The sequence below is a fragment of the Meleagris gallopavo genome, chromosome 7 (genome assembly GCF_000146605.3).
Source record: "Meleagris gallopavo isolate NT-WF06-2002-E0010 breed Aviagen turkey brand Nicholas breeding stock chromosome 7, Turkey_5.1, whole genome shotgun sequence".
NCBI lineage: Eukaryota > Metazoa > Chordata > Aves > Galliformes > Phasianidae > Meleagris > Meleagris gallopavo.
Window position 1 is genome coordinate 1,486,170 of NC_015017.2, and position 11,146 is coordinate 1,497,315.

The 11,146-nt window shown below is 48.6% G+C and overlaps 1 protein-coding gene across 1 annotated transcript in view; it reads right to left on the reverse strand.

The window, feature by feature from the left end:
• Positions 1–1,395: 1,395 nt before the first annotated feature.
• SH3BP4 (SH3 domain binding protein 4) overlaps positions 1,396–11,146 on the reverse strand; it is a 30,235-nt gene continuing 20,484 nt past the window's right edge. Inside the window, exons 4-5 of the mRNA XM_003207362.4 lie at positions 4,123–4,311; positions 1,396–3,887 (exon numbers count right to left, since the gene is read on the reverse strand). Of these exons, the coding sequence (XP_003207410.2) occupies positions 3,663–3,887; positions 4,123–4,311 (414 nt within the window). The 3' untranslated portion in view covers positions 1,396–3,662. The remainder of the gene's footprint in view (positions 3,888–4,122; positions 4,312–11,146) is intronic.

Sequence of the window (11,146 nt, forward strand, 5' to 3'; positions counted from 1 at the left end):
TGCTGGGAGCTGTGTCCATGGACAACGACCTCCTCTTGCAGCCAGCTTGCTCATGTTCTATGCGGGCTCAGGCCTGATGAAGCTGACTTGGGTTATTAAGGTGAAGAGATTATAAGAGTCATAGATTCATTGAGGTTGGAAAAGACCTCCAAGGTCATGTAGTCCAATCACCAACTCGCCACCACTACGCTCACTAAGCGCATCCCCAAAGACCCAAAGGACCAGAAGACCCACACCCAGAAGATTCACGTGCTGGCTGTGCCTGGGATGCTCCCAAAGCTGAGCACCAAGGGCAGAATTCCAGGTGGTGCACAGCAATGAGGTCCTCATAGTTGTTTGCTGGTTCTCCTGTCATGGTACGGCTCTACACAACCTCCACTTGGTGAGGGGGGTCTGTCTCTCAGAGGAGGGCAAACCCACCAGGAATTATGGTTTTCTGGTGCCAAAAGAAACAAGCCAGCAAGGCAAACACCTAGGAGTCATCCCTTAATCAATTTCTTTAACCACTTGTGACCTCATATTGCAAGATTTGGGTGTCCTGACAGCCGATAATCCACCACCAGCATTCAGCTGAGAGCTAAGAAGGAAGCAGAACAATTGATTTTCAGCAGGGATTTCCAGGGATAAAAACAGATGTCCAGAGACCTCCTGGCTCTTTCATCACAGTCTCTCATTTTCATTGCAGACTGCACTGGGTGTCCAGACACTGAGAGCTGGGGAGGACAAAGCGAGGATCACTGATACTGCAGATTTCTGTCCAGACACTGATAACCCAGGGGTGACCTCTCTCCCTCCCCATTCTGTGACATATCTCTTTCAGCCATTTAATGGTGAGCTGAGCTGAGCTGATGTGAGATATCATCCTATTCTGATGGCTTGAAATGCTGCAAATGCATTGCCAAGGGGACTGTGCTGAAGGAGGTCATTCCCTTGATTGGACACAGAAAAAAAAGACCAATCATTTACTTGAAAATAAAATATTAGAGAGAATCAGACATTAGAGAAGCAACTAATAGAGAATTGCTCCTATTAGATAAGTCCAGGCTACTTAAGAATGATCATTCATAACCAGGCTCCCTAGTGGCCCTGGCCCAGCAATCCAGCCGTGCCACCCTGTGCTGCACCACATGGATATGTTTTGCCAGGGATTAAATCAAATGAACGCGTCTTTTTTTTCACCCTTGGCAAGCTGAAGCCACAGCCAGAGCCAGATGTCTGAATAACTCACTTTCATGGTCCGAAATCTGAATTCAGTTCATACTGAGAGCACCACAACTGATGGTCTGTGCTGCGAGCCCAAGGCCACATGGCCTGGGCATCAGCCTGTGGGATTGACAAAAGCCTCCTGATGCCCACTGCCTTAACCCCATCCACCAGCATACGAAATCCACTCGGTAGCACTGCAATAGCAACAGCTTTAATAGTAATATTTTTCTCCAAAAAAATTATTATTTTTTTTTAAAAAGGAACATTAAATGTAAGTACAATAACCAGATACTGCACCAACTGCGGTAATAATGCAAAGCCCAGACGCAGTTCCAGACGGGCTCTCAGTACAGCGGGCAGAAGGCATCTGAAGGACGTAGCCCAGCCCCAGCAGGTGAGGAGAGCTGGGATTTCTGACCGAGGGAGGGACAAAGCAACACAGTGGTCCCCCTGAAATGTGCTGAGCGTTTCACCGCAGCTCACAGCAGTCAGGGAGCTGAGCACAGCAAGCTTCATGCTGCTGCTGAAATGTTAAGCTGGGTATAGAGTACCTGAGGTAGTTAGAAAACCAAGGGGAGGGCAAAAAAAAGCTGAAATTCTTTAGGGATGTCCCCAGAGAGCAAAACTTCCTACGAGGGCTGGGGCTGCCCTTGCCTGCTCTGAACAGCCCAAAGCCATGCTGGCACAGGCTGGATCTCTCTTGCAGGAGCTGCTCCTTATTGCACTGGAGATTTGTTTTTGCTTGGTGTGAGGAAAATGTGCTCTTACAGTGCCCTGCTCTTGTAAAGAGAAAGCAAATGCATCATGGGCTCAGGTGCTGGCAGACACATTTATTTCTGGGCTACGCCGCATTGCATAGGTAACTCCTTAAAGCCCCTGAGGAGAAATTAAGGTGCTAATTATTTCTGGTGGGGTCCTGTAAGGAGAGACTGCTTCTGGGGTTGTCATTTTGAATAGAGGATGTAAAGCAATGAAGCTGTGGGAAGACATTCCCTCCCGAGGCTGTCAGCACCATCAGATGCCCGCTCACTGCCTGCACCTGCAAACCCATGGGCAGTGCCCCACTCTTGGCTCTTCCAGGGAGCTCCTATCACCTGCAGCCTCCTAGGAGAAGAAATCAAGCCCAAGTGTCACCACCTCCTGCTCCTGGCTGCTGAGATCCCAGCCTGTTGGCCACAAAACAAAATCAACCTTAACAATCCATCTTCCTCGCTATAAAGAGACTTTGCATCTAAAATAACGTTTCTGTGCAAAAATATTCCCCTCCCGTGTAAAATATTTCAAAGCTGAGGAGCAGAAGGAAGAGGGGAGGTAATCCAAAAAAGGCAGCTATAAAACATGAGGGGAAAGAACGGGGCACTTGGTACCACAAATATTCAGCTCAGTGGCACTAGTGTCATTGCAAAAGATATTTACAAGTTCAGCTGGAGTTTGGGAGCCTCAAACAGCCCCATTCAAAGCCCTCAGGAATCAATGGCAATGAATATGAGGACACCAGACACGCCCCAAGCATCTCTGCTGAGCTCTGGAATGGATTTCAAAGTAGGAGGAACACACCCAAGCACTTTGCTGCAATGGCAGAGTGATCCACTCTCACCACCACGGGCAGCAAGGAGCAGGGCTGTACTGAGCCCCTAACTTCCAGCTTCTTCCAGACATGGTGGGCAGCACCCAGCTCCAAGAGCCAGGGGCAGCATCCTTTCCCATGGTTAGAAATGGTACCCGTGCATCTGCAAACATGCATGAGCACCTCCCTACCCACAGATGACAAAATGCACATTTGCAGATACATTTAAAATAGAAAAAAAAACAAAACAACTGAACAGGTGATATTTTCTGTAAGATGGGGGGCAAAAAAGCTCCCTTCTGATTTAAGTTGTGTGCAGGGCTGAAGATACCCCAAATTCACACGGTGCTCTACAGTCAGTCTACACTGTGGGAATTTATCAAAACCATTGGGACATTGCTGTGCTTCGTCTTAAATACGTATTTACATTGCTCGCGTTCATCTCAAAAATGATAATTTAAAAGCAGTCTCTATGACATACAAAACAGCAACAGCTTCCCCCCAAAGTGGTTACAACCTTTACTGCTCGTTACAAAAATCAGATTTTTTATTTGTAAATGCCTAAAAAAAAAACGTGTTCTCTTTTGCGATCCCTCCCTGCCCCTCTGGCTCCTTTTAAGTGTCTGAGTAAGAAATAGTTGAAGTGGTATCAATTCCATATGAAAAGCCATCCCTTCTGGATGCCTTCTCACCAAGAGGAGGGTCATCTCCTGCTGATTTCCAGTCCTGCTGAGAACTTGCAAACTTTGGCCTCTTTAAACCCGGGGAGAGCAATCTCCGCTTCTTCTTTTTATAATTGACTGTTTAAAAAAAAAGGGAAAAACACAGAAAAATACGGATACCACCAATAAGTGAGATGTGGATGAAAACATCACTGCAAGGAGCTGCACTAGATGGCAAAATCCTCGTGGTCTTGTGGGCTGAATGCAGCTGCCCGGAGCATGTCCAAGGAGTTGACGAGGATGAGGGTGCCGGTGAGATGCTTCCAACGCTTGGTGATGGGGTTCTTCATCTTGTCCAGCCCTGTGTGCAGCTCCTGAATCACGTCCCGGTAGCTGTCGCCCATTTGGCTGCTCCAAGTGAGGAGGAAGTCATATGCGGGCTTCCACATGGCCTGTGGGACAGAGGGTGGAAGAGAAGAGCTGAATATGAAGCTCACCCCGTGCCCAGCATTCAGCATCCAACAAGTTACTAACATCCTCAATGCATTTTGATCCCAGAACAAACGCGCTGTGGGTGAAAATTTCCCCCCCATCACACCCAACTCCTCATTCCCTAAGAGCACAGGTTTGCACAAGCAAAAAAAAGCTTGGGAAAATCCCAAAGGATGAAGGCTGGTCTGCCCTCACCTCACTGTCCACCACCCCGCTTTTGTCACGGTGCGGGGCCTCGTAGGCATCCATCTGCTGCTTGGAGACCTTGACAAGCTTCTCAGCGAGCTCCCTCCAGCGCTGGGCCACCTCCACAGCCGTGGTGAGCAGCACAAAGTCCTGGATAAGCCTGACCACCAGCCCTTGGCAGTCCATCTTCAGCAAGGCCTGCAGGATCATTAGGAAAAACCAAGAAGATGGAGTCAGGGTGGGCCCGAATCAGGTGGGGATGTCCCTAAAACACCACCACAAAATCCTCCTGCCTCCTTTCTGGCAACAGCTGGTGAAATCAGGCCAGCAGGCAGGACAGAAGAGTCATCCCACTGAGTAAACCGAGTGCCCTACCCCTGTTCAACCAGGCATGCAGCTGGGGTTGCCCACCACAGCCGTATATTGTAGGCTCAAGATGTTCATGAGCCACATAATAAAGCATCTTAAGGCCTTTAATCAAGACAATAAACCCAGTGTACTCTGTGCTGCTTGTACCCCCAGCCCAGAGGAGCACTGTCCAGTGGCACAACCAGCATGAGCATCCATGACCTGCACCGAGCACCTGGTGGGCACAGACCAGGAGGACATTTGGGGACAAGACCTGGAGAGCAGCCTCAGAACAAGGAGATGGAGAAGAGAAAATGCTTGTAAGGGAGGCTGATAGCAGTGTGTTTTCTACCTAGCAATAATTCAGCCAGGAATAAAGGACAGAGCAGGTAAAACTCTGTTCAAAACACAAAGCAAGTCGCAACAGGGAAAACCCATGGAAAGGAACCATTTAAATGGTGATTATCAGAGGATCAACAGAATCAGCATCCCTCCACAGCGAAGCAGGAAGGACGAGGCATCCCTCACCATGTGCCACAGCCAAGTAGAAAGCATAATGAGAACCTCAGGAACAAGCCCTGTCCCTGGACAAACCCCTCTGCAGACCTCCAGTGTTTATGGAAACAAGTTCCGTGTTATGGAACAAGAACCCTTTTATTTTTATGGGTTTTTTGAAGCAACACTGAAACAATGCAAACAATCCCAAGATGCCCTGAAGGGCAGTTTACCACCCAGAAAGGTTTAATCATCACTTAATCATCCATCTCCCTCCATGCTGCCCGCCCTAACGTGGACTGCAGCAGCAGCAGCTCAGCAGGTTCATCACGCACTACCAACAAGGAGACAGATTTGCTAGCTGCTGCCTTTCTTTTTTTGTTGAGCACCCTCTTGTTTGCTTACTGTCAGAGCTGCAAGGACAGCAGAATGAGGACTGCAGCTCCAGGACAGCTGAGCACCAAGGGCACCGCTCAGCATCTCAGCAGGGGAGCTCACTTGAGCAAATGCAAACCACAGCTTGGTGATAAAGAGGACAACCCCCATCCATGCTGCTGTGAATTTCCAAGGAGCATGCTGTGCTGGCTTCAGCATTCCCATTGGAAACAACACCAACACCACAGCAGCATGGGGAGCAATCAGGCACCTGGAGAAAAGCCCTCAGTGGTCCAAAAAGGGCCAGAACCACCTGCTCCCTCCTACTAATTCCCAACATATTGAGAGCACACACGCTTGAGCAAGACTGTCAGGAATGGTTTTCAGGCATAAGGATGCTCAGCTGGCAAGCAGGAGGATGGAACCATTGCCCTCCAAGTTCCTCCCTGTCCTTCTGCTGCCATCCCTGCAGCAGGGCTGTGGGTCATCACGTCCTGTCCTGACCCAGGGCTCTGCACACACGCAGCTCTGAAGAAGAAGAGGGGTTAAATCCTCTTGGAGACTGTTTATCAAGGGGACAGTAACAAACAGCTGGGGAAGACAGTAACATCTGAAACCACTCCAGCAATTTGCAAAGCAAATATATGTTGATTCCCTTATCTGTTCCCAGCTTACACAAAGCAAAGCTGGGCTTGAATCTAATTACTGCTTCGGACCAGTATTTGCTTCTACAAAGTGCTTACACTGGTTTCCTGCATTAGAAGTAGAAATAATAAACCCTCTTGTTAAGCAAGCAAAATACATTTTTAAAAAAGCATTATATTTTTCTTGGGCATTGAGAAGCGTTCAGATCCTGCATCTGTGCTGTATTCATAACTGTGCAGAGCACTCGACATCCAGCTCTCAGCAATGTCATCTCACCATGCAGTCAACAGGCTCAGGGCCCTTTGCTCTTGAAGCGAAGGCTTCAGGTGGTCCTAAGAAGCACAGATTTAGGATTACAGCCCAAGGTCTTCTCCCTGAGACAGCAGTCAGCAAGTGTGAACTGTTCTGAATCAGGCGGACGGTGCAGAGGCACTTTGTCCTTTCCTGGTCACATATCAGCTGATCTATTTCCCAGGGATAAGAGCACTTGGGAGAAACACACCCTGCTTCCCAATGAACACAGGAGTAACAGCAGGGGATGAAAAGGGAGGCATTATTTAGCAGAGAGTCCCGTGCTATGACTGGAACAATCACTTGAAGCCACAGCCTTGAAAGAGATAATTCTGCTCCCCTCGGCTCAGCACGTCCACTCTGAAATCTACTAATAAGCAGGTGTCTTCACTTTGCCTCCAGGGAAGGTTCAATCTGCAAAGGGAGCCCCAGGTGAGCTGAGGGAAACATGGGGTAGCGAGGAGGTGATGGAATAAGCAGCCAAAGCATACATTATAGCAGGCACTGGGCTCCCTGCAAGCCCTTGCTGCCCAGCTGGGATTAGCAGGGCTCTCAGCAGATGTAATCCTCCAGCAGGCGCTTCTGGGATTATGCTACAGCTTCCCTCCATCCTCCTCGGGTGCATTTATTAACCTCGGAGAGGCCCCAAGCCCGCTCCACCAGCAGAGCAGTGGCACAGCAAAGGAGATGGTTTGATATTCAAATTCCAGTTCAAAGCAGAAGAGCCTCCACTTTAAAACGCATCCAGGGGAGTCTGAATTTGCATCCCGGCTCTGAAATGCAGAAGCCCATTTCCAGTCCTCTAATCACAGCAAAAAGCACCAAAGCAAACAGGCAGCAGGGAGCCCTTGGGGGAGCGCAGCACACAGACAGGGAAGGAGCAAACAACAGAGTTGAAAAGCTGTGTGTGATTCCTGTGCACCCCTTTTTGCCTCCTTCCCCCAGTTCAATAATAAAGCCAAGATGGGATAAGCAGCCATGTGAGCTGTGGATGTGTCGTCCCCTCCCTAGATTTGTTCAAACCAGGGAGTGAAGCCTTTCTCCTTTGCCCCAGAGGTGGGAAGCGTCACCAAGTTCACTCGTGCCTGCCAAGCGTGAGATCCAGAAGGAAGTGGTGATGGAAATGGAGTTTTTAAATTAGTTAATGATTTTTTAAACAGCATTTAAATTAGAAAGCACCCTGGAGGGTCCAAGCGTTATCAGGCATTAATCACTGCCTGAAAGGGCCGAAGGTAGCTGCTGGGGAGGCAAAGATGTGGTTACAGCAGGAGCAACATTCAGAGTTCCATTAACCAAGCACGGGAATGCATCAGGTACAGCACTCTGAAATACCTGCACCGAGGAACAGGAAGGCATCAACGATTTCTTTTCAGCCCCAGCAAATAAAAACAGCTCATCTTATGTTGTCTGCAGAGCAAGGAGCTTGCAGGGAAGTTCACAGCCAGCCCTGTGCCACTGCTCTACCATCACCCTGCTCTGAGCAGCCTGCTTGGCAGAGCCTCGGTGGGAGCACTGCCCTCTGTTTGAGGGATCTGGTTTTCACCAAGGACCCAAATTCAGAGCAGTACTGCCAGCAGCCCAATTCAGGATGCAGGAGCTAGGGGGAAGGAAGAAGAGCACGTTGGGCTCGTGTGCCCCGGGCACGGCAGCACGAGATCCAAGCAGGAACACATTGCTCAGGCTCTCCAGCAGCAGGGATGAGGACACAGCATTGTCTCTTCACTCCTTGGTAGAAAAGAGGCAGCATTCATACATCTGCAGTCACAATAAATACAGCAAGCAGAATTACATCTCCAGTTATCCGGAGAAGAAAAAGCTTATAGGATCTGCAGCACTCTGCTAACAAGTGTAGTCATATTCTCAGCAGACCGGTGCTGCTTCCTAGAAGAAGCATTTATTGGAAAGGCTGATAAGAGCAAGGTTCTACCAAAATATCAAAAACGCAGAGTGAAAGAAGTGATGTCTTTCATGGCAGGCTCCAGAGGACCAGGCAGTGCAGCCATTGTATGGCAAGTTAGGTCAAGTTTCTCAAATGAAACCTGGCACGGCTCTCTGTGGCAACCTGAGCGCATTGGATTATACTGTGGTATGTGATTTCACATTTTCAAAACCACCCAAACACCCAGTGTTTGCTGGGACTCCAAAGGCTTGGAAATGTGATGGAGTTAGCACCTGCATGCTGGGCTGCAGCCATGGACCACAGCGATGCTGCCTGCGTGTGTGGGAGAAGCATGTCACCTTGAAGCCCTGCCATGGAGAAGTGAGTAAACGCATTTCTTCCCCTCAGCAGCAGCCACAGAGAGCCCAGCTGCAAGAGGTCTGTGTTAGGCTGCTCGTGTATCATTGCAAATCCAGGCTGCAGTGCCTACAGGCTTTGAGGAGACAACCTGCTTGCTGCCTGAGTTGACGGGCAGAGAGGGAGGGGAGAGCTCAGTTTCTCTCTCTGATGTGATGACTAACTTCTGAGCAGTGCTCCCCTCAGTTACCTTCACACACTGCTGCTTTTGCTAGGTGAAAAGAGTAAGTAATCACAGATTATTTATTAACTAGTCACCAATGAGAGGGCTTTTCCATGCTTGGCTACTGGTGTATAGCTCTGCCATGGCAATCCTGTGTACTCAACACTGATGTGAGATAAGCAGTCTTACCATTTCCCTCTCCACAGTTCCTCTGGGATGGGACAGTCAACTTTAACATGAAATACACAGATCTCACCAGCAGAAAGCAAGACCACTTGTTGCAAATAAAATTAGCCTTACACGCAACAAAATATATTACTTTTCAACTGTCATTCCCCAAACACAGTTGTTGTGTTGTTTTTTTTTTTTTAACTCAATCTCACTCTTATTTCTTTGTAAGCTAAGGGCCATTTGACAGCAACAAGAGGTTTAGAAGCAGCAGTTTTCCACCAGGAGAAGGACTCATCCTTCACCAACAAGCTCAGATGCAGCAAGATCTGGCAAAGAATAGGAAACAGAGCCAATATTCAGGATTAGTCTCCATTCAAGCATGAAAAATAAAACCTGCTCTGGGACTCTGTATGAGATGCATCCCTTTGGGAGCAGTATGTTTTCCAGCAGCTTATAGCCCTCCTCTTGAGTTAGTAGGTCTGTGAGCCCCCAGAGAGCCTCATCTTTTCTTCATCCCCACAGTTAGCTTGGCACAGCCTCTCCATGACCTACAGGCTGTCTTTGTCCCCTGGAGACAAAGAGAATAGATAAAAGAAAAGCAAGCCAGTAAAGCAAACAGGACAAAGCCCTAGGAAGCATTCAGCAAGAGGAGAACACAGTTCACCCCATTACTCACAGAATGATTAAAGGTGTAAAGCCTCTTTCTGAGGAACCACAGGGTCAGACACAGCCCTGGCTAGCACCTCCGCCCAAGCCCCAGAGCAGAGGAGGGGTTGCTGAGGCTGGATGAGCTGTTGCAAAACATGGCACAAGACATGGCTGCGCCCCAGGCATCATGAGCCCAAGTGGTCCATAGCCTGGAGATGCAAACTAATGTCCCAAGCGTAGCTTGGAGATGTCGGCCAGAAAGTCAGGTCTTACCCCAGAGCCCAGTGCAGCTGCAGCAGCTTCCTCCCAGAAGCTCAAAAAACAAGCCCATACAAGCCCAGAAGATCCCCTCAAGAGAAGCTGAGTTGATGACATGGCCTTCAGCTTGCCTTCTATAGAAACACAAAGCTAAAACATTGTCCCACTGACCACAAATCAAAAACCCAGGCAGCAAGGTTACCCCTGCTCTCCTCTCATCTCCACCCAACTAAACATTTTGCAGCCCAGCAGCTCCTTGGCCTCTCACCTCAGTGCCAGCCTACATGGTTCAAAGTCAAGGTGATTTAGGGCTGCCCAAACGGTTGCTCATTCCAACCAGCACCTGCACCAAGCTAGAGACTGCTGGAAGACACTGCTGGAACCCACCATCACACCTCTTCATCACAATGCTCCCTCAGATCAGCAGGCAGAAGCCCAGTTGCATCTGGAGAAGGCAAGACTGAGGTGGGAGGAAGAGCAGAGGGAAGCAGCAGCATCCTCCAGTAACTGCAGCTCATTGGCCTTCAGCTTGGATGCTCCCCTGGGGACTGCAGCATGGCATTTGGACATCCTTGCCCTGTGCGAGCAGCTCTGGTGCTCACCCTAAGTGCAGGCATGAGTCAGACTTCTGGAAACTATCTTCCCATTTTCCACAATAACACCAACACTCAGACAGGGCCTGTTATAAAGAGTTATTAATTGTACTATGCTGTTAGGCAGAGGAAGTACATCCACAAGACATCTTCCATGAACTCCCCTGAAAAAATTTCCATGAGTAATGAAAGGCTCCATACTCTTTAATGCCTTACATCCAATGCTCAATCCTGACATTTCCCCATTTTTATTAAGAGAGGTTGAGACATGGAGTGCTTAATTTAGCTGCAGTCCTCTTTACCCATGTGCCTACTTCTAATTTCCTTCTGTGTGCTGCATGTTCCTGCCCCACTGCCTGCCTGCATCATTGCTAAGCAAAGCTTGTGCTATTCTTAATTAAATTGGCATTTCAAGACACATGAACTGCTGCAACTCAAATCTCTTCTCAACACAAAGTCCTGCATTTTCTTTGGCCCACTTCCTATGAAATGCTAGAAGCTGTTATCGTGAAGACTGTTTCTCATTAGAGACTTCCAAAGAACATCCTAGAAAAACCTGCAGACAACATTTCCCCAAATGCCTGCAGAAGCCCTTCAGGACAGAGGCAAGCCAGGCACTTCAGACAATTTACAAAGACAACCCACAGCTGAACACAAAGCATCCTAATTCAGAGATGCCCTTGGTTTAGCTGTCACTCAAGGAAAGAAGGACTAGACATAAACAGACATTGTTACAGAGCAATTTGGGGT